Raw genomic sequence first — 23,483 nt, 5'->3', positions numbered from 1 at the left:
CATCAGGTACAAACTAAGGAACTCTGGCTATTTCTCAAAGAACTAAAAATAGAGCTACCATTGGACCCAGTAATCCCATTACTGGGCATATACCCAAAGGAAAAGAAATCACTCTACCCAAAAGACACCTGCACTCACATGTTCATTGCAGCACTATTCACAACAGCAAAGACATGGAATCCACCAAGGTGCCCATCAATGGTGCACTGGTTAAAGACAACGTGGTACATATACACCATGGACTACTATGCAGCCATAAAAACGAATGAAATCATGTCCTTTGCAGTAACATGGATGCAGCTGGAGGCTATTACCCTAAGTGAATGAATGTAGAAACAGAAAACCAAATACCCCATGTTCTCACGTGTAAGTGGGAGCTGATCATTGGGTACACATGGAAATAAAGTTGGGAACAACAGACACCAAGGACTCCAAAAGAGGTGGGAGAGAGAGAAGGAAGGAGACAAGGGCTGAAAAGCTACCCATTGGGCCCTATGTTCACTATCTGGGTGATGGATTCAATTGAAGCCCAAACCTCAGCATCATGTATATCCATGTAACAAACCCGCACATAAACCCCATGAATCTAAAACAAAAACAAAAACAAAACCTTAAGGAACTCTGAATAAGGTATGGATTTTAGCTCATAATATTGTATCAATATTGGTTCATTAATTATAACAACTGTACCATAGTAACAGAGCCTACTAATCACAGGGAAAAGTGAGTGAGGGGGTATATGGGAACTCTCTGTACTGTCTTCTCAATTTTTCTGTAGATCTAAAACTGGCCTAAAAAAAAAATCTATTTTAAAAACCTGGTATGGTGGTGCATGCCTATAGTCCCAGCTGCTTGGAAGGCCAAAGATTGCTTGAGCCCAGGAGCTCGAGGCCCACCTAGGCAACATCATGAGATCCTGTCTTTAAATTTTTTTTTTTTTTTTTTAAATTGGGCATGGTGGTGCATGACTATGGTCCCAGCTACTCAGGAGGTTGAGGTGGGAGGATGACTTGAGCCCAGGAGTTTGAGGCCAGCCTAGGCAATATGGCAAAATCCCACCTCTAAAAATAAATTTAAAACTTCCCACCATGGAAATATGATTATAATGAAAGCACTAGAAGTTCAGAAGAGAGAAAGAGGGAGGGTGGAGGCTTTAACTGAACATCAGGGGGCTCCCTACACTTCATCCATTCATTCCCCAGAGGTTTAGGGAATGTTTCCCCGCTCACTAAGCTACATATTCACTCATTCATTCATTCATTCATTCATTCTCCAAATATTTATTGAGCGTCTACTAAATGCCAAGCGCTGGCTGGTTCCTGGGAGCTGAACATTGTGCAGAGGATTAGGGTGCTACACCATGTTGGCACCAAAGATGCTGCCTTTCACGAGGCTTTCTAGCTGGTTCTTTTTCAAGGAACAGAGTCCTAAGGGAAAACTCCCCACTGCATCCTTGAATCTGTCCATGTTTGTAGAGGTGTCTGCCCTGTGCCCTTCCCAGTGCTCCTCCTCCAGGCAGTGGAGCACCAGTGTCATCTGTCCTGGTTACCTGGGACCCAAAATGATTCTGAACTCCAGGAGGGCCCCTCTGAGTGTGAGGGGTGGTGTCATTCGTATCAGGTGACTGCTGTCAGGGGGTGAGATCCATAGGTCAGACTGTGATGATAAGCTGGGTTATCCTATGGGCTTGGTAAGTCCTGGACCAAAACCCAAAGACAATAGAATGGAAGCAACCAAACTTGAGGCTCGCTCTATTCTGGAGGCGGGAATGGGTGGTGGTTGTGCTGGGTCAGATGCCTGGATTCTCTGAGCAGCACATTTAAGCACAGTGCTTTAGGCCAAAGGGATAACAGGCTGCAGTCTCAGGGCAGCAGGCCATTTGGTCTTCACAGGCAGGGTCTGACCTGGGAGGCCAGGACGAGTCCAGGAGGGTGGGTGGGTGGGGGTGGGGCCAGGCCTGAGGACACAGTACCCGGTTAGTGCATGTTATTGGTATGCTGCTGGGTACTTGCCATTCAAGTCTCTCACAGAAAATTCTAGATGTGCAGATGGAGTAAATTCAGGTCCTCTGGACTCAGAACTGTGTGGTCATACAAAAGAACTAAAGGGGAGTGAGGCAAAATTCTTTTTTTTGAGACAGGGTCTCTCCCTGTTGCCCAGGCTGAGGTGCAGTGGTGCAACCCCAGCTCACTGCAACCTTGATCTCCTGGGCTCAAGTGATCTTCCCACCTCAGCCTCCCAGGTAGCTGAGACTACAGGTATGTGCCACTGTGCCCAGCTAATTGTGTGTGTGTTAGCGTGTGTGTAGACGAGGTCTCACTATATTGTCCAGGCTGGTCTTGAACTCCTGGGCTCAAGAGATCCTCCTGCCTCAGCCTCTCAAAGTGCGGGGATTACAGGCATGAGCCACCACGCCTGGCCTTGCAAAATTCTTAAGGGCATAGTTACCAGGAAACTCTCTTGAGATGGAGTCCTGTGAATTTGGGGGGTGACATCTTTCCTTTTCTCCTTTGACTCCACTCTTCTCCTAAAAAGATGTGGAAATACTTTCTTTTCTTCTGAAAGGAGCACTAGGATTAATTCCAAAGGTCCTTTATAGGTGGCTCAGGCTGGAGTTCTATGTGGTGGTAAAAACATAAACAATGGTACCAGATGGAGGGGGTCCTAGTCCTGGCCCTTCCCTCACTAGCTCTGTAACCTTGGCAAAGTTACTCAGCTTCTCTGGTCCTTGGTGTTCTTTTCTAAAGAGGATTAAAAATACTTGCTTGATGAGGTTGCTATGAGGGCTAAAAGAGAACATATCACCATATGCTGTTAGGTTGAACGAAAGGAAAGTGCCGCTATTTGACCATTTTTAACTCCTAAACAGCAATTTCCCGTAGTTGAACCTCAACCCTTTTTTTAAGATGTCATAAAATTCATGTCAGATTTTAAGAAAAAAAAAGCCCTCCTAATTAAATGTACACATCTATCTTAGGACCTGTTTCAAATGGAGAAATGCTCAAATGTGAAAAAAGCTGTGTCTCAGAATCAAGAGAAAGTAGAATTACTGTTACTTTCAGGGACACTGACAGCAAACTCTGTCTTAATCCACGTCAAGAAACTCACTTTGGCCAGGCGCGGTGGCTCATGCCTATAATCTCAGCACTTTAGAAGGCTGAGGTGGGTGGATCACCTGAGGTCAGGAGTTCAAGACCAGCCTGACCAACATGGTAAAACCCCGTCTCTACTAAAAATACAAAAAATTAGCCAGGCATGGTGGCAGGCACCTGTTAATCTCAGCTACTCAGGAGGCTGAGGCATGAGAATCGCTTGAACCTGGAAGGCGGATGTTGCAGTGAGTGGAGATTGCCCCACTGTACTCCAGCCTGAGTGACAAGAGCGAAAGTCCATCTCCCTCCCCCGCCCCCCCACCAAAAAGACCCACCTCTACAGATGGCTCCCTTGTGGAGCAGGCTAGGCTGCATTGTGAGGAGTGAGCACACCTGGAAAGGTGGAGGCAGGTGGAGGGTGGGCTACTGGCCCCAGAAGGATCCCAGCAAGATCCTGAGGCCCTGAGTGCAGCACTCATCTTACTGCTATTGTGCAGTCGCACATCTACTTTGATGTGTCCCTTCTACTCCCAGCAAGTGATGTAGGGTATCCACTTATGGTAGTAATATGTTTCAAACACATTTAAGAAAAAGATCAAGTAAATAATAAATTGCATCAATGGTATTTTTACCTACTTCATGCTTTCTTTAAGTAGTACTTTTTCGAGGTCTGGAAAAGATTCTGATAGCAGGATTCAGACGACTGGGTTGGGATATTCACTGGGCTAGATGATTTCCAAGGTTCCTCCCAATGCAGATGCTAGGGGCCCATGATTGCACCTGACTTGGGACCATCTTCCCACCAAAAGAAGTCACCATGGCTGCAGGCCATGTCTGCTTCTGCCCTTAAAGGGGATGAAGCTGTCATTTCACAGTGAGATGTGCACTGCAGGTAAAACCCTGAAAGGGAGCAGAGTGACACGGTGACCTCACAGTTAAGAGCATGGGTTTTATGTCTGGGTCAGGATCCTGGCTCTGCAGGGTGACCCACTCTTGGGCCTCAGGGCCATCATCGCTAACATAGGAATAAAAATACAACTACCTGCTTCCCAGGAGCTGATGAGTAGAAAGTGCCTGGAATGGCACCTGGCACACAGTGGTCATTTTCATTAGATCCGTGTCCAGGCTTAAGTGCCTGGGGAAGGTCACTTCCTAAGCACAGGTCCTGACCATAGAGAAAAGGGAGGCCAGAGGGATGGTGAAGAACTGAATGAGGAGAGGGGAGGGAGTGAAGAAACGAAACAAGGAGGTAAGAAAGACAGGCCCAATCAGTTGCTACACACAAACTTGTCCCTGGGGTCTACAAATTAAGAATTTTTAGCGAACTGTTTTACTAAATCTTATTTTCAAAGGTTTTGAATACACACTGTGACTTTCCTCCCTTAGACGGTTTGACTGCAGTTTTGTGTGGAACTGGGAACGTCTCAGTTGACTTTCTGTTTTTAGAATTAAATTAATTTTTCTTTTTCTTTTTTTTTTTTTTTTTTTTTTTAAGAGATGGGGTCTTGTGATGTTGCCCAGGCTTATCTCAAACTCCTGGACTCAAGTGATCCACCTGCCTTGGCCTCCCAAATCAGATGACTTCTTGAGCTGTTTGATACTTTTGGGATTTGATCCTATGTCTATTTGGTAGTTGTCATTTTGTTCGTGGTTAATTATCAGAGAGGTAGAGGCACAAAGAGATTAGACCACTCCTTAGAGGCTTTATGGATCTCATTTATTAGTTTTTTCTGCTTACATGGAGGTTTTTGCTTTTGGTGACATGGATAGTCACTGTCCAACTGGGGGCTTTGGAAACAGACTCACTTCTTTGAGGGTGCCTGAGATCCCAGATGGTTTAAGAAGATGACAATAAATCCCAGCACTTTGGGAGGCTGAGGCAGGCAGATCACGAGGTCAGGAGATGGAGACTATCCTGGCTAACAAAGTGAAACCCCATCTCTACTAAAAATACAAAAAAAATTAGCCGGGCATACTGGCGGGTGCCTGTAGTCCCAGCTACTCTGGAGGCTGAGGCAGGAGAATAGTGTGAACCTGGGAGGCGGAGCTTACAGTGAGCCGAGATCGCACCACTACACTCTAGCCTGGGTGACAGAGCGAGACTCCATCTCAAAAAAAAAAAAAAAAAAAAAGATGAAGATAGTACACAGCGGTCAGATTGATCTTTTAAAAACACATGATTACTTCTGCTTCAGGAAGATGTAATAGACGTACTTCTCCCTAATCCTTTTGCAAAGTGCAACTAAAAACTCTAGACATTATATATAAAAGAAACATAAGAAGACTTTAAAAGGTAGAGAGAAGATGGCAGACAACCTAGGGAGCTTGGGACTGGAGGAGTAGCCCAGTTGTGGGTTCATTGGACTTCCTTTTCACCTCATCATCCCATATTTGACATTGAGAAGCTGCAACTGAGGGCACATATAGGGAAAAAAGCCACAAAAAAGCCGCTGTCTCTAGCCAAAGGACCACTAAAGGGATAGCCTAGAAGGCAGGAAACTTTTAGACAATAGCTGCTCTACTCCAGCCAAACAGCACAGAAAACCTGTGGACTCACCTTGCCAGCAAAAGTCAAGTGGGAAGGCTAGACTTCTACTCTTGCCAGGCTGCAACACGGCACCCCGACACTGAGATGGTGTCATTGAAGGTCAAGTAGGGAGCCAGGACTTTTATCCCCACCAGCCAGTAAAGAGCATTGCCCCCACCCCCTGACACCCAGGTGTCAGTGGAGACCCCCCTCTCCCCCAGCAGTAATGAGGCATCCCTCCCACTCCCTGCTGGGGTGGTGTTAGAGGATGCCACTGGAGAGTCAGACTCTTACCACTGCCCAGTAGTCATGAGGCCACCCCACCACATGTCAGAGAAGACCACATGGGAGCCAGAACACTTACCGGCCCCCACCTACCCCCAATAACTAGACCCTAACTTGGGTGCCAACAGAGGCCAAGTAGGGGAACCTGGATTTCTACATCTACCTGGCAGTAATGAGGTGACAGCCACTCTTCCTCTGTCAGAGCAGTATCAGAGAAGGTCAACTAAAGCAGAAGGTCTAAATAAGATCAAGAGCCTCAGAAAACATCCAGATTTCAATCAAAGAGCACCCATAATACCATGGACCAAGAAGATCTCCAAGTGAATGAATAAAAACATAAATCAATGCCAGCACCAAAATAGCAGGATGAAAAGACAAGGTACAGAGTGGGAGAAAATATTTGCAAACCACATATCTGACAAAGGACTAGTATCTACGATACATAAAGAACACTCAAAATTCAACAGTAGAAATGCAAACAATTCATTTAGAACACAGGCTTAAGATACAAAGAGACATTTCACTTGAAGAGAATACACAGATAGAGGACAAGCACTTGAAAATATATTCAACATCATTAGCCATTTAGGGAAATGCAAATTAAAACTACAATGAGATATCACTACATACCTATCAGAATGGCTAAAATGAAAAATAGTGACAACACCAAACAGTGAGGGTATGGAGAAACTGAATTACTCAGTCTTTTCCAGTGGGAATGTAAAAGGGTACAGTCACTCTGGGAAACAGTTTGGCAGTTTATTTAAAAACCAAACATGCAACTACCATACAACCAAGCAGTTGCACTCCCAGGCATTTATACCAGAGAAATGAAGATATATTCACCTGTGCATAAATGTTTGTAACAGCTTTATTTGTGATAGCTTGAAATGGGAAACAACTCCTATGTCCTTCAACAGTTGGATGCTTAAACAAACTGGGGTACATCTATTCCATGAAATACTACTCAGCAATGAAAAGGAACAAGCTGCGGATACATGCGACAACCTGGATGATCTTCAGAGAATTATGATGACTGCCAAAAGTCCAATCTCCAAAATTACATACTGTATGATTCCATTTAAATCACGTTCTTTAAATGACAAAATTAGAGAAATGGTGGCTAGGTAGGGGCTGAAGGGTGGAGGCAGGAGGGAAGTGGGTGTGGTTATAAAAGGGCAACATGAGGAATCCTTGTGGTGATGGGAATTTTCTGCATGTTGATGATCACGTCACTATGTTGGTTGTGATATTTTACCATAGTTTTGCAAGATATTGCTGCTGGGAGAAATTGAGATCCCCATGTAAATGGTACACAGGAATCTCTCTGTATTATTTTTTACAACTGCATGAATCTACAATTATCTCAAAATAAAAAGTTTAAAACAGAAACATTTTAAGTTTTGACTTTTTCATCACAAAATGAAAACCTTAAAAACTTAAAAAAAATTTTTAAAAAACCCCCACCAATCACACTTTGTCCCTATCTAAAACCTTTCTCGTCGTGTCCCATTCATTACACATAGAAGAAAATCCAAACTTTCCCTAGCCCAGTGCAATCTGATTTTTATCTCTTACACTTTTTCCTTTGAGCACACAAAGCACGTTCCTACTAGGAGCCTAATCACGGGCAGTTCCCTGACATGGAATGCTTTTGCCCCAGATCTCTACATGGCTGGAAGCTTTTCCTCACTTAGGTGGTTTTTCAAATGCCACTTTCTCAGGGAGACCTTCCTGATAATTTTGTCTAAGTTAGACCTCATCAGCCCCACCCCTAGAGACCATACCATGGTCCAATTTCATTTTGTAAACACTGATCATGCTCTGACTCTGTTTCGTTCATTTATTTTCTTGCTTTCGGTCAGTAAGCTCCAGAAGGATAAAGAACATGTCTGTCCCAACACCACTGTAGTGCCTGGAACCAAGTGGGCACTCCTGATTATCTCTTGATTATGCCCAGAGGAATTATGTGTTAGAAAAATAAGCTAGAGGCCGGATGTGGTGGCTCATGCCTGTAATCCCAGCACTTTGGGAGGCCAAGGCAAGTAGATCACCTGAGGTCAGGAGTTTGAGACCAGCCTGGTCAAAATGGTGAAACTCTGTCTCTACCAAAAATACAAAAATTAGCCAGGCGTGGTGGTGGGTGTCTGTAATCCCAGTTACTCGGGAGGCTGAGACATGAGAATCGCTTGAACCTGAGAGGCAGAGGTTACAGTGAGCTGAGATCACACCACTACACTCCAGCCTGGGCGACAGAGTGAGACTCCATCTCAAAAAAAAAAAAAAAAAAAAAGGCCAGGCGCGGTGGCTCACACCTGTAATCCCAGCACTTTGGGAGGCTGAGGTGGGCAAATCACGAGGTCAAGAGATTGAGGCCATCCTGGCCAACATGGTGAAATCCCATCTCTATGAAAAATACAAAAATTAGCAGGGTGTGGTGGCACGGGCCTGTAGTCCCAGCTACTCAGGAGGCTGAGGCAGGAGAATTGCTTAAACCTGGGAGGCGGAGGTTGCAGTGAGCCGAGATTGCGCCATTGCACTCCAGCCTGGGCAACAGAGCAAGATTCCATCTTGAAAAAAAAAAAGAAAGACAAATAAGCTGGGAAGTCTTTTTAAACAGATGTATTTAAAAAATGAATATATTGTTCTGCTCCTGGGGAAGTCTAGAGACACTGAATTCATTTGAAGTCCAAATTTAGAAGCAAGAACATAGAAGCAGATGTGTGGTCAGATTTCAAGTATAGTTTCAGTGAGCACAAACCAAGAATGGTGGGAGGAATATGCCTCATTTTACAGGACAGCTGTTTCTATAAGTTGACCATAAAGTGGATGTATTTGCAAGAATCTATTCACTACTCTGATAAAACAAGATATTTTAAAGTGGCTCACACCTGTAATCCCAGCACCTGGGGAGGCTGAGGTGGGAGGATTGCTTGAGGTCAGGAGTTTGAGATCACCCTGGCCAACATGGTGAAACCTTGCTTCTACTAAATATTAGCCAGGCATGGTGGTGCATGCCTGCAATCCCAGCCACTTGGGAGGCTGAGACACGAGAATGGCTTGAACCTGTGAGGCGGAAGTCGCAGTGAGCCAAGATCATGCTACTGCACTCCAGCCTGGGCGACAGAGCGAGACCTTGTTTTAAAAAAGCAAAAAAAAAAAAATACTTGTTTGGACAAACATTTGAACAGGAATCCTAAAGTGCAGGGAGAAGGAACAATGCTGGCCAGCTCTGTGATGATGGCTGCCCTATTGTCCGACAGGAGACTGTCTTCTCAACTTGGAATTTCTCTGTCATCATCTCTCTCCAGTTTTTCTTTTGACCACAAGAATATCCCCCGTGCTTGGGGAATGGGTGACTTCACCCTGCAGGCTCGGGGAAATTATCTCCTCTTTAACCTCCACCCACCCGCTCACACCCCCGGCCAGGGGTCAGTGCATGTGATGTGTAAAGCCACATTTCACCAGTAGGGGATGCCATTGAACCCCCTATAAAAGCAAAACACACTTCACTGGCTCCCTACTGTTGAGACACGACCACGCCCAGCTATTTTTTGTATTTCTTGTAGAGGTGGAGTTTCATCATGTTGCCCAGGCTAATCTCGAACTCCTGGGCTCAAGCAATCCTCCCACCTCGGCCTCCCAAAGTGCTGGGATTACAGGCATGAGCCACCATACCCAGTCAGCCCGATTTTCAAATGACTGACTATTAAACGATGGGAGCACTCACCACTTCTGTGAATGGAGGGTATTTTGTATGCTTCAGCCTGTAGATTCTTATAATCATGGGCTCAGGTTCTGAGAACTATTTCCTATTTAATGAGCTGTCCAAGTCAAACACATTGTGGCTCCAGGCAAAACAAAGTGTGGTGTTAGACATCGGGAGAGTGGCAGCCCTTTGGAGGATAGCAGCAGAGTAGGGTGTAAGGGGACCACTTGGGTGCTAGTCATGTTCCATTTCTCAGTCTGGATGAGGATTGCACAGTTTGTCTATCTTATGAAAATTCATTTGGCATTGTAGTTATGAGCAGGGCACTTTTCCGTACATATGCCATACCTCAAAGTAAAGTTTACTTTGAGAACGCACAGGTTAGGTTTATTTAATACACAGAATGTCTCAATAAATTCTGGAATTCCCAGTATAGACTGAAGAAAAGTTAAAAACAACAAACAAACAAAACCTCAAAAATGATAGAACACCAGACCCTGGGAATGTTTCTCACTAAGACAGTTTCTTAGGTGATTTCAGGTGAAAGCCTCTTTATTCATCTACTTATTTTTAAGTAGGGTGGGGAGTTTGGTTTTGAAATGCTTCCAGCAGGTTTTACTCCTCACGGACTCACCGAAGCTTGTTACCCTAGGCCTGGTGCACCTGCTCCCATTTGGGGTCCTGGTGGGTCTTGACCTCAAGCGCAAATCTAGCCTGCAGGTGGCCCAGAGACACCGGGCTAAGGACCGGTGCTAATGAGAACACCTAATGGGACTCGCTTTCCACCCAAGGCCCAGAGCTCCGAAAGCAGAGGTGCTGTGTTGCTGCCTCCTTACTGAAGGGCCATCCCTGCTGTGTGGAGGAAGCAGCCCCATGTCCCCTCTAATGCCCCATGGACAGTCACACAGCCCAGCCCGGCAGGGGGACACACACTGCCCTTTGGTTCAGAGGCCAATTTCCCCTGAGACTTCCCAGGCTCCGTGGTAGACCCCAGAGTTCCACAAAGGCTGTTCTGGGGCAAAGAGGTGAGAGGGCTGGTGCTGGGGCCCTGCAGGGACTGGAGTGTCTAGAGAGCATCACCAAACAACCCCAAAGATATTTTTAAGAATTAATGTTGTAATAGTCGAAAGGCTGGACTGCTGTTATGAAGAGGCTGCATTTCCCTGTTGCTGGGGATACAGGTGTCAGCAGGGGTGAATCCCAAGGGGTCAGAGCTAGGTTCATTTGACTCTCTCGACTGGAAAAGCCTTCTTCCAGGGCCTGGCTTTTCAGAAACCTCAGCAGGGTCTGTGTTCTGTTTATCCAGAAAGCTGCAACCATTTCCCTCATCCTACCGATTCCTATCGTCCATCCCCACGTGGTCTAGTCTCAGCACCTCAGGGTACCTACCCTCCCATTCCTCCTTCCTGAACTCCCACACCTCTCCTAGCCTGCACCCCCAAATTTAATACTGTTGTACCAACTGTTTCATAATGCTGTTGGGGCACACATGTTGGTATCATCTCTCCAGCTCTTCTACAAGTTCCTTGAGTTAGAAGATATCTAAGCAGTCCATATGCCCACGTGCCTTAGCTCATGTGGATGCTCAGCAAGACAGCTGCCCACAAATGAGCTCACAGGTAGCCTTCGTCTGCTGGGCTACATTCACCACTGGTGGCTATGACCGTAGTGATCCCACTCAAAGGGGAACACCAGGCTAAAAGACCGTTCAGATCTGGGAACCTCCAGCTTTGTTCTCTGCCGATGACCACAACAGCCTTAAACCCCACATACCTTGCTCGCTTTCAGGATCTCAAACATCAGGGGCAGGCCTTGGGTAACAAGCTCCTCCGTGTATTCCTCCTCCTGAATGGTCTTAAACTCCTTTAACAAGCACTGGATGAGAGGCCTGCGGTGCTGCTGGAAGGCGATCCGCAAAGACTCCAGCCACGTGTGCAGAGTCCACGGGACGCCTGGAGCGGGGAGAGGAGCCAGGGAAGGTAGCAGGGGGCGGGGAGAGAGAGGGGAAAGGCGGAAAACAACCAGAGAAGTAGGCGAGTTTTTATCTGGAAGTTGGCTTTTCCCCAGGACATTACTAAATGACGAGACCAAGGGATTGACTTTCAACGAATAGAACCAGTATAGGTTTTTTCCCAAAGACCTGCAAAAGTTGAAATTAAAGGTCACAATTCAATTCCCTCAGCTATGGGTGTCCATCTCTGCATGCTACTCATATTATTAGGGGCTGCATTTCACAAGATATAATCATCGTGTAGCATATTGGAATTATTATGCACGCTACTTATGCATATTCCATACTTCTGGATTCTGAGTGCATAGGCTGCATCCCCTCTACTTACTGAGGAAAGAAGCTCAGGGGGGAGAAGAGTCTTGCCCAGGATTAAAGAGTGGATGTGCCCAAGGATCTGGAACACATCCATGCCCAGATGAGAGCTTAGAGTTGGTGAAACCCATTGGTGGACTTCACCATTTACAGCTCTGGCTAAGACAGACATTTATACCCGAATAAGAAGACATGGGAGGATATTCCTGCTGCTCCTCTGTGCAAAACAACATTTCCATCAGCAGGTACTTCATCAGGTCTTCCTCCTTTAACAGGGGCCTCTCCAGCAGCTGATTGCTGTAATTTGCCTCTCCCCTCTCATGCAGAGGCACAGACAGAGGAGGACGCGTCTCTCTACTGTTTATAACAAGTAGCCCATTTGGAATCTCGAGCTTCATAATCATGCAAAATAGGCTCCCAGGGCAATAGCACAAACGTTCCACGTACTAACCCCTCCCCATCTTCCCTGGAGAGAGGTCATTTCCAGAACAGCATTAGGAGGCTCCTCCTCAGTCCTCAGCCTGCCTTAATCTGCCACACCCTGTGTTTAGGGACACATGGCTAGGTCCGGCCGCTTCCATGGCAGAGCGAAAGCCAATAGGCTGGTGAAGGCTAGGTTAGCCTTGTTCCCCAGACACATGGAGGAGATGGCTCTGGGCTAGCTCACCCAAGGAAGAGCCAGCCCAACCTTCCTGAGAGTGGCTTTGCCCTCTGAAGCTTAACAGGACTTGTAAGAAAGGGGCACCCTCACCCTAACAACTGCCCAGTGCTGCTTCGTGGAGTTGGGTGCTCTAAAGGCAGTGATTCCTCAACCACTGGGAACCACCTGGGATGATTGTTAAACATAAAGATTTCCAGCCTTTATCCATCCAGACCCTCGACAGCAGAGCCTCTGGGTGTAGGGCCTGGCAATCGGTATTCAGACAAGCTCCCCAAGTGATTTGAATTCCTGACCCAGGGTCCAGTGTTTGGGAATCATGGAAAGATGGTCTGAGGATGGGTCTTTGGGGCAGGCAGGACGCTACTATCTATGGGGACAGTGTGGGCATCTTGGCCTGGAAGTGTTTCGACTGGTAAAGGGGAAGCTCCCTGGGTTCCCTTGTGTGTGTGTACACGTGTGTGCATGTGCATGTTTTGCATGTGTGTGTGTGTGTGCGCATGTGCATGTTCATGTGTGTGTGGACCTAAAGCTGGCGGCACCATGGTGCCCATGGTGGAGGGTGCCCAGACTGACCTATGCTCCTGATATCAATTGTGACATCCACGTAGCCATGCTCAGCGCTGTGATACATGGCCTCCCTCAGGGCCCTCAGTTTGGCCTTGCTGTTGCGGCTGGCGCACAGGGGGGGCGGGGCTGTCTCCGCCAGGTCAGTCCCCTCGGCCAGAATCTCCTCCAGGGACAGGATATCACTCTTCTCCTTCTCTGGCTGGGCGAGCAGTTTGCGGAACACATTCCTGTCAATCATAAACCCAGAGAGGATGACACTCAGAGACGGAAGTGGCTCTGTTGGGGCAGGGCAGGGGCAGGCTGGGGAAGCAGAAGGCCACTAACTTGGGTGGGGGGATGACGAGATCAACAGGTGGCACTTTCAGAGGCCTAACAGTGGGTGCCACATTTTGGGGATGGAGGAGATGATGGGGGCATGACTGGCCTTGTTTCCTTGAGGCAACTTGGAGCTAAGTGATTTCCTCAAAAATCTAGAAGGCTCTAGAACTCTGCGCTTGTCACCATCAGCCTGCCCTTTCTCCAAAGTGAATGTGCTCTGCTCGGGGTTATGTGTAACAAAAGCTGATGATCAGGGGGAAAATTCAGAAGGAGATGTAAAGGGAAGTCACCAAACACGAAAGGTTTTATTATTTTTAAAATGGATTATTTTTACTTCATGACAGCTGACATGACATGCTCTGAGCAAAACCGACCAAGAGTGATGTCTCTCTGTGAGTTTAAAGCTGGCCGGGAGTGGGTAAAATAAAGCATTCTGAGTGGATGTGCGCTGCATGGAGTTGGCTGTCAGCTGGCAGGTAGGGTCGCTCTGGCCAGGCCTGGAGCCTGGACCACCTCACACTGCCTCTGGGCCCCACATCCAGAGAGACAATGGGTCTGGAGTAGGCCTGGGAATCTGCATTTTTAACAAACACCACTCGGGACCTCTGGCTCTGGCCCATCCTAGCCTACCTGTGTCCGTGGGCTGCAGCCTGGCTGAAAGAGTTCATATCACCCTGGGGGGTGGTAGAAATTCCATTCTTGTACATGGTTCCTATCAGGGGATCGGCACCACGCTCCAACAGCAAACTAACCAGCTCAAAATTTCCTGCAAGCCCAGAGAAGGGGGTTTTATAAGAGAATAAAGCAAAAATACAGTCACAGGCACTTCAAGGGCCAGGGTGCGCTGGAGCTTCCTGGCCAGGGTGAGAACCAGCAGCTCTTACCTACAGCAGCTGCCAGCTGGAGGGGCGTTTCCGAGTAGTTCTCCTCGCCGTGCTCCACTGAGCCTTCTACCTTGGCCCCAGCATCTAGGAGGAGCTGCAGAGGAAGAGCGGCCATTGAGACGGTGAGAGGAGATACACTGTGTACAGGCGTCAGGAAAGACTGCTGGGATGGGTGGGATGCCAGTGCTCCTTCCCTCCCTCTGGGTCGGTGACAGCGTGCACAGGCTGGAGGGCGACTGTACCTTGGAGGATGAACTGAGAGTCTCTCATTGCTGCTAGGCTACTCGGAATGTGTTCCATGCATAACAGCATCAGCACCACCTGGGAGCTTGTGGGAAATGCTGACTCTCAGGCCCCACCCAGGTCTACTGAATGAGAGTCCGCATTTTAACAAGATCTCCAGGAGATGTATACATACATCAACATTTCTAGAAGCACTGGGCTAAAGGTCCTTGGCACAGGAATGCTGGAAGACTCCCTTCCTGGGCTGGTTACACAAAGCCTCAGAGGGCACTAGGGTAGCCTCGTAGAACCACAGACTCTCAAGAGTTCTGAAGGACTTTGGGAGCCTCCTGGGGCTCCACCTGGATGGCCCTGAGGACAGTTTAGCAAATGCTAAGGTTTCTGGCCAGCAAGATCAGTTAATAAAGTGGCAGAGTGAACTTCCAGAAGTTTTGCTTCATAAGACTTCATTCTGTGCGTCCCCTGAGATAGCTGGGCTTCCTAAAGAGGTAGGGATTCTGTCCATGCCTGGTCTCATTCACAGTGAATGTGCTGTCAGCACTGCTGATGGAAAATGGGGGAAAAATCTGCTATCTTTACTGCCTACCTAGGGCTCCCTGAGGGCACGGCCATGGGGGAGCCACCTACTTGGCACTCCGTGATCGCTGGCCCTGCGGCAGGGTGGTGGCCTGACTTCTGTGTAGCTTTGCTTGGCTGCTTACTGTTCCCATTCCTGATTGAAGGGTCGGGAATGTCCTTGCATGTTAAGGAATGACATCTGTGTCCACCAGACCACCATCCGACCCCTTCTTTCTTAGTTTCCTCTACCAGGAGTGGACTGGGCATAGTGTTCTATAGGCAGAAGCCAGCTCTCAGAGTGACACGTCACACCGTCAGCCTCCTGAAACATCACTTGGGATCTGTTCTAAGGATTCTCATGACCCAGGAAACAACAAAGGATTCCCATTAAATTCCAGCATTGCAGAGCTGTCCCTGCTCTGCATGGAATCAAGAGGCATGGACCACACAAAAGGGGGTGAGTTCCTGATGTGCCCAAAGCTCAGCACTCACTATAGGACCAGGTGCAGTCATGAACTTGGATGCTGATCTCTCTTTTCTGATGAAGTAAAGATCAAGCTTATGATTTAGAATGTACTGTATGGCTGTTCACTGAACACCAACTCTATAACAGCCAGAAAAAGTACAAGCAATACACATTTATATGCCCAAAAGACCTCCAATGAGGACATGTCACTGTGCTTGGAGCTGTTTCAGAAGACACATGGCCAAGGCCCTACTCTAGACCTCCTGGACCTGATTCTCAAGAAGTGGGATCCAAGCAAGTGTCTTTTGGAAACACTCCCTCGATGTCTTGGATGCTTCTTCCCACTGGCTGGAAACCAATGGATTCTACACAAACACCAGGGGTCACACCTAAGGGAAGGTTCTAAGGTATCAATAGCAACCAAGTCTCATGTTCATATTGCGACCGGCAAAATGAACAAATCCACAAAAACAGCTGAAGCCCCACCCCAGAGCAACCAGGAAGAACTTCATGGGTCTGTCACTCTGTGTGTGAGGCTGTGTGTGGATATGTGATCATTTCATATTGGTTAAAGCCTGGCCATATAGATCATTACATATAATGTTTGTATTCACATGATATGAATATGCTACATTGAATTGCAGTTAACCAATATGAATGTCTTAGAGAATATGCATGCTGGGAGAGGTATAGATGTGTGTTATGGAAGAGGTAAAATCAAAGGTCAGATGTGGATAGGGAAATACGTTAATACCTGAACTACAGGAATATGTCCATGCAACACAGCAAAAGTCAGAGCCGTCCAATGGCGGGTCTCGGGGTGGACGGATGGATATTTATGAGGAGTACTGACAACCTATAAACAAATTGAAGTTATTTTCAAAATGTGACCTTCACAATACTTTGGCTAGCAAATTTGACGTATCTGTGACTGGGCACATGGGCTAGAGATGGACAAAAAGACATCCTGGAAGATGCCTTGGGAAGAGCTAGTGATACAGGGCAGGGATTTTCCACTGCTGGATGCTCCAAACACCTCTCACCAAAGCCGTGGATCTGTCCTGCTTGTGTTTGTAAGAACAGAGACCAAAGCAATTCCCCAAAGGCAGGACACTGGAAGTCCGTGTTTTGGAGATTTTACCCTTGAAGGCAATGAGAAAATGTCTCAGTGACTTTATGTCCTCTGTGCATAAGAAGGACTCCTTCGCTTCTCCTCTGAAGGGAAGTAATGGATGATTCTGATCGCCTCTCAGGGGCTTTGGAGAAGCTGTAATGGCGGTTACAATGAGCTAGCTTTCTGGCCTATCTCCTTCTTCTTTCTACCTAGCAGAGGGTGGTGGTTCTGGGAGCTACAGGATGTCAGAGAGCATGAGATGCCATTACCATGCCATCCACACTTTTAAGAGAGATTCTCAGTGGTGGCAAACCCCAGGCAAGGGATGGTCTGCTTTCAGCTTTCAAGCCAGGGAAGTCCATCACTCGTCTGATGGAGGAATTTCACCATCTGATCACAGCTGGCCCCACCCTGTTCTCATTTCACTCTTCTGCTGGCTTCCTAGTTGACAAGGACCCTCTTGCACTACCGAAATATGAGCACAAACTTTCCCAGGACACATCATGAATGAACAATCTGAGATTGGTCTTTCAGGATGGGGGCCTAAAAACACTCCAGGCCAAGAGAGAAGAGACAGGGCAGCTGAAGGCTAGGGTCTTGCAAGATCAGCACCCACATGGAGCTTTTCTCCCAAACACTCCTGGGGTCATGTAACCTCAATGCCTGCTTCACTCAGAGCAGTTTGGTTCACTAAGCATCCATCGGAGGAAGGCCTGAGCTGAGATCCGTGGGATGGGCTAGAGAGGACCCGAGAATGCCCCAGAACCCAATGCTGAGGACCCCTTGCGTGGGTCTGCATGGTGCTTAAGGATTCACAGCAGGAGGGAAAATCCCCACAGGTTCCAAAGTTATAGGATCCAAAATGATTCTGGATCCAAAACTATGTCTATTGTCTGCTTTCCTCAGATAAATATAAAACTCACATTAAAAAAACACACACACAGAGTACTGAGACTGCACGGGCATCTAATTTTGAACTGAAAAGGTTTCCCAGAGTTGCTGAATTACGATTTCAGCCTGTCAATCTCTTTGCTGCCTGATACTGCCAATATCCTGCCACCAGGGAGAGCAGGTCTTCAGGCAGCATAGAACATGGTAAAAAAGTGATATTTCACCTATGACGAGGTTGGGGTGTGGGTGGAGGGACCAATATTAACTGAGTTCCAAACCTACTCTCTATATCCCTTGTGACAACTACATGAGATGGGTGCGATTATTTTCCCATTCTGCAGATTGGGAGAGAAAAAAGGTTAAGGCACTTGCCCAAGCACAAAAGCAAGCCACCATGGCAGCGGTGGTATCAGAACTTGAACCCAAATCTGTCAGATTCTAAGGCCAGTGTTGCAAGGGGGAGGGGAGGGTTTCTGGGGGGAAATGCTTTCCACCAGAACACATTGTCTCAGGGAAGCTCTGAGATTAGCTTTAAGATCTGTCAACTCAGCCAACAAAGTGAGCCAAAGAGGGTTTGGAGGGGAAGCGTGGAGGATCTGCGGGAGGAAGACTTCAGCTTAGGGATTGAGTCAGTGCCTCCTTCGCTGTGTGTTAAGTGGAAAGAGAGGGCTGATGGCTCAGGAGTGCTCCTTCTGCCCCATCCTAGAAGAAATTGATCAGCTGTGGGAATCAGGAACTCTGGAAATCAGGACTGCTGAGCCAAGAAAAAGCCAATGCTCCTTGCAGCTATGTTGGTTGTTTTTAAACATAACATACATGTAGGCAGCTCCTTGGGGTTTGGTTGGGCTGGGGGCCTCAGGATGGACAAAATCTGTCAGGTGGTCTCACCAGGGCCACAGCAACTAAAAGAACACAGGAAAGAGCTATCTGTTGCACTATGCACCCTCAGCGGCAGCTCTTGGGAGAAAAAGCCCCCCTTTCTTGCTCGCCTTCCCCTGGGGACTGCCGGCCGAGGGGCCCTGCCGGCCTCTGCAGCCTCACCTCCACATTCAGGTCAGCTCCGGCATCCAGCAGCATCTGAACCATCGCCTCGTCCCCACGGACGCAGGCATACATCAGGGGAGTCATGCCCTGCGGTGAGTTAAAAACCAGAGAACGGAGAACGTTTACAAGGTGGCTGTGGTCAGTCAACAATAACAAATGGAAAATCTTACTTGTGTTTTGGAGGCCATGCTTGTGCTCCGGCATGACAAAAATAAATGTGCAGCCCTGTGACTCATAAGGTCACAACCCTCCACATGTGGAAACCAAAACAGAGGCAACGAAGGAGCCTCCACGGCCTTTTCAGCATTTATCTTTCCTTGCCTTGGAGGATTTTTGTTCGTTTGTCTGTCTTAGGGTGCAACAGACCCAAGGGTGTTTGCTAAACACTTAAAGCTCTTAGGAACTTTCTAGATTGATTCTGCAATATCAGCTCTAAGCTATCTCATTGGTAAACACCATTTATCTGACATTTTCTCTTTCACAATATGACAGTGTCATCTTTGCTCTATAAAAGCTGCTGGTCAGCATCAAGGAAATTGAATGCCTCTGAGCATGTGGCGTTGCCCATCACTGACATCTGGTTTGACATGGTCATTTGCAAGCAAAAGACAAGCAAATGAGGAATGGCCTTCAGGAATACCAGATTCACCAATGACTCTTGCTTCTATAAACGAAGCATCACAACCAACAGAAGGAAAGGATGGATTTTCAATAACCAGTGTCACAAAGTCGGTTATTTGGGAAAACATCCAAATTAGAGACTTTTCTCACACCACACATCAAAATCATTTCTAGTTTGATTAGAGATATACAGGAAAAATTAAAACCGTAAAAGATATCTAACTGGTTTGTGAATCTATTTCTAGGCATAAAAGGAATGGAAGAAATCACAAATGAAAATCATTACAGCCTTGAGGACATATAATTGAAAACATTATAAGCAAAATCAAAAGGTAAACAATGAATTGAGGCATATTTATCACATTATAACAAAGGATTATGTGCCTAATATGTAAACAGCGCTCCTGAATAAAGAAGAAAAACAGTAAAGCTCTGATGAAAAACAGGCAAAAGATAAGCAGAAGAGTAATAGTGAGCACACATAGCTGGAGGGTGTATAAAAGGAAACAAAAGTTCTGGGAAAGTAATTTAAGATTGAGAACCTTAAGAAAAGCTGGTGCATTTGAGCCAATATTTGCATTTTAAAAATTTCCCTAATGAAATAATCACAGATTTGAACAAAGACTCGTGTAAATATGTTTAGCCTAGCATTATTAATAAAAGTAATTTGAAACAACCTAAATTTCCAACAATTGAGGCCTGGTCAATGAATAAATAATAATGACCATTTTGTGTATCCATTAGAAGTGATTTTAAAAAAAGACATTGGGCCCAGTGGCTCATGCCTGTAATCCCAGCATTTTGGGGGGCCAAGGTGGGAGGATTCCTTGAGGCCAAGAGTTTGAGACCAGCCTGGGCAGTGTAGCGAGACCGTGTCTCTATAAAAAATATAAAAATAAGCCAAGTGTGGTGGTGCACACCTGTAGTCCCAGCTCCTCAGGAGGCTGAGGCAGGAGGATCTCTTGAGCCTAAGAGTTCAAGGCCAGCCTGGACAACATAATGGGATCTCATCTCTTAAAAAAAAAAGAATATTCAACAATATTGCAAAGTAACCTTAATATAAAATATTGAAAAGGGCAAGGTGTAATAAATCACTGGGGTTTTAAAAAGAATATAAATATACATGTATGTCTGTGTTTGTGTGTGTGTGTATTAGAGCTCCTTGGTGTTGCTCAGGAAAATTATTATAGCTGTAGTTAAATAAATAGTCCCTGTCATTCCCTCTCTGGAATTCACTGCATGAGCTGCCATGTGAGAAGCAGCCCCATCTGTCCCTTGTGACTTTCCATGTGAGACTCACATTTATAACTGCTGTTTGTTTTCTCTTTCCATGACGGTTCACCACACAAGGTGTCTCCCTGACTGCTGGGCCCACATGTCTCTCACTGTACCTCAGTTTCAGGAGTTAGGGGGCATAGCTGCCTATCTCTGAGGCGCCTCCTAGGGTCCCCAGAATGACTTTTGTGTATCTTAAACATGCCCTAAAAGTTTGATGAAATCTGTCTGGGCTTGTCCTGTGCAGGAACAGACAGACAAGCAGAGAACTAATTTTAACCACGATGGAAGAAAGACTTGAAGGACAGATACTAAATATAAATGATGGTTACATGGTGATGGCATTATTTCCTTTCTGGAATGGGCCTATTTTTCCTCTCTTTTCCATTTCAGCTGCAATGATCATGTGCTACTTCTATAAAGATGAACCACAGTATTTTTATAAGATATTTTAAAAACTGAAGAAAAACACAAGCAAGCAAGCAATCTAAGCCGTCAGCAGGGGGAGCCTCTGCCCAGCGCCTGCGGTGGGGATTCACCGGCGGTCTCTGTTCTTGCCGGGGTGATGCACATGGAGGAGGTGGGGAGCCTGTTCAGACCCTCGGACCTTGTACCTGTTCGCTCATGGTGTTGATCCCATCGGGCCCCAGCAGAGACACCGCCTGCTTCACCAGGTCTGTTCGTCCACAGTTCAGCATCCGGAAACCCAGGTCCTGCTTAAACTTGGCTTCGATGGCCACCGCATCCAGCTTTCGAGATGCACAAAAGCAGTCGTCGGCCCTAAGGAAGGGAAGAGACATCATGCGGGTACAGCGGCTTCCCAGAGGGGCACAGGGGCAAACTCCGCAGGAAGCACCCTGGGACATTGCATTTGCTTTTCATGTAAATTGCCTGTTCCTAGGCTCCAATTAAAATGATTGCCTCCGGATGTCTCTTGATCCTTTGTCCTTTATGACTGCTGTGAATCTGTCTAGTCTCCCGTGTGCTCCCATAGCATACTGAGCTAAGTCACATAACGACTAATACGTATTGAATATTTACTATGGACTAGGCACTCTTGCTAAGCTCTTTGCATGAATTAATTCATTGAATCCCCACATAACCCAAGAGGTAAATCCTATGAACCCTCTTTTACCCATGGGGAAACAGACACAGATAAGGGCCCTGCCCAAGGCTACACAGTGTGAAAGCAGTGGAGCTAGGATTTGAACCCAGGTGGTCTGTGTGGAGAGCTGGCCTGTTTATCTACCATCCCCCTGTCCTGCAATCACAGGATTTAACTATTTGCCTGTTTATTTGTTGGACTGCCTGCTCTAGGCTGGGGACTTCTGAGAGCAAGGGCCTTGTCTGGTGAGCCTCTCCATCCCAGGGCCTGAGAGGGCAAAGCACACAGAGGTTAATGGGAGCTGAATGAACACAGACTGGGTGGATTCTCTGCTTTCAAAGCAGTCTCAGGACAGAGAACCGGCAAGATCAAACAGGAATATAAATGGCAAGGTGCATGGGAATTTGTCATCCAGCCAGCCCAGGGCATCAAGAAAGAGGTTAGGGAAGGGTGGGGAGGAAGATCAATGGAATCGAGAAGGTGCTACAAATTCTGCTTGTAAAGGATGTTAATTCCTTCTCACAAGGAACTGATCAATTAATTATTAAATCAAATCACTAAGCATTTATTGAATACCTGTTTGTGCTAAGCTCTGTTCTAGGTGCTGAAAACACAAAGTAAACATGTCACCATCCCTGCCCTTGGGGCCCCACTGCCTGGAAAGGGAGAGGACACAGCCATGGGTTGTTATAATTCAATGTGGCAAATGCAAGGATTGAGGGGTCAGAGGCACGCACTGTTGCAGAACACATGCGCTGCAGGAGTGCAAGGAAGTGGCCAGGCAGAGACTAGTGGATCCAGCAAGGCTTCCTGGGGAGATGACCATTGGGCTATCTGTGTCTTTTATTTTATTATTTTTGAGGCAGGGTCTTGCTCTGTCACCCAGGCTAGAATGCAGTGATGCAATCATAGCTCACTGCAGCCTCAGACTCCTGAGCTCAAGTGATCTTCCTGCCTTACTTACCCCAGTAGCTGAGACTACGGGGCTGCATCACCACACCCAGCTCATCAAAAAAATTTTTTGTAAAGACAGGGTCTTGTTATGTTGCCCAGGCTGCTCTCGAACTCCTGGCCTCAAGCAATTCTCCCGCCTTGGCCTTTCAAAGTGCTGGAATTACAAGCATGAGCAACTGTACCTGGCTTGTGTCTTAACTCAGAAGATAGGAGAAGAGAGAGCAGAAAAGCTTTGAGCAGGGTGAGTATGGGCAAAAATATGGTGTTGAGACATGCAGGCTGTGTGAGGGTAACCATGGAGGTTTCAGTGTTTCTGGGGCATAAACTTCTAGGCAGAAGCTGAGGTAAGCAGGGCCTAGAGGACCTGTGACGTAGTCCTTAAGGCTTCAGACTTTATCTTTAAAAGCCGGAGGGGAGTGATATGGTTGGATGGCCAACCGTAGGAGAGGATGGAGGGTGGGCCTGAGCCAACCCTAGAGGCCGGGAGATGTGATAGAGCCAACTGAACCAGATGAGTGGACAGAAACCACTGCCAAAGTGTGAAGTGACCAGGGGCTGAGTTGAGACGGTGGCTACTGGGATGGAGCAGAGGGCGCAGACTCTGACTTCTCCATGTGTGCCTGCCCGCCTCAGATATGCACCACCCTTGCCCAGAGGCAGGTGTGTCAGCCAGAGTCAGAGCTGTCCCAGACCCCTCACACTCCCCCTGCTTGCTGACTCAGGGGGCGGGAACTAAGGGGAGGAGCCAGGTGTTCGAGATTCCTGGTTCTGTTCCTGCCTCTAATGAACCCACTTTGTGGTGGAAGTAAGGGTGAAGTTTGTGAGGAACGAGACGGGGCCATTGTC

The 23,483-nt window shown here is 47.0% G+C and overlaps 1 protein-coding gene across 2 annotated transcripts in view; it reads right to left on the bottom strand.

The window, feature by feature from the left end:
• ABTB3 (ankyrin repeat and BTB domain containing 3) overlaps window positions 1-23,483 on the bottom strand; it is a 346,648-nt gene that overhangs the window by 28,013 nt on the left and 295,152 nt on the right. Inside the window, exons 5-11 of one of the 2 annotated variants that reach the window (XM_054442678.2) lie at window positions 21,193-21,358; window positions 18,680-18,769; window positions 16,388-16,489; window positions 14,367-14,460; window positions 14,113-14,248; window positions 13,171-13,391; window positions 11,387-11,565 (exon numbers count right to left, since the gene is read on the bottom strand). In XM_054442678.2, the coding sequence (XP_054298653.1) occupies window positions 11,387-11,565; window positions 13,171-13,391; window positions 14,113-14,248; window positions 14,367-14,460; window positions 16,388-16,489; window positions 18,680-18,769; window positions 21,193-21,358 (988 nt within the window). The remainder of the gene's footprint in view (window positions 1-11,386; window positions 11,566-13,170; window positions 13,392-14,112; window positions 14,249-14,366; window positions 14,461-16,387; window positions 16,490-18,679; window positions 18,770-21,192; window positions 21,359-23,483) is intronic. The other variant, XM_054442680.2, reaches the window with a different exon arrangement.

Source organism: Pongo pygmaeus, chromosome 10 (genome assembly GCF_028885625.2).
Source record: "Pongo pygmaeus isolate AG05252 chromosome 10, NHGRI_mPonPyg2-v2.0_pri, whole genome shotgun sequence".
NCBI lineage: Eukaryota > Metazoa > Chordata > Mammalia > Primates > Hominidae > Pongo > Pongo pygmaeus.
This window is presented reverse-complemented; position numbering and strand designations above follow the sequence as displayed.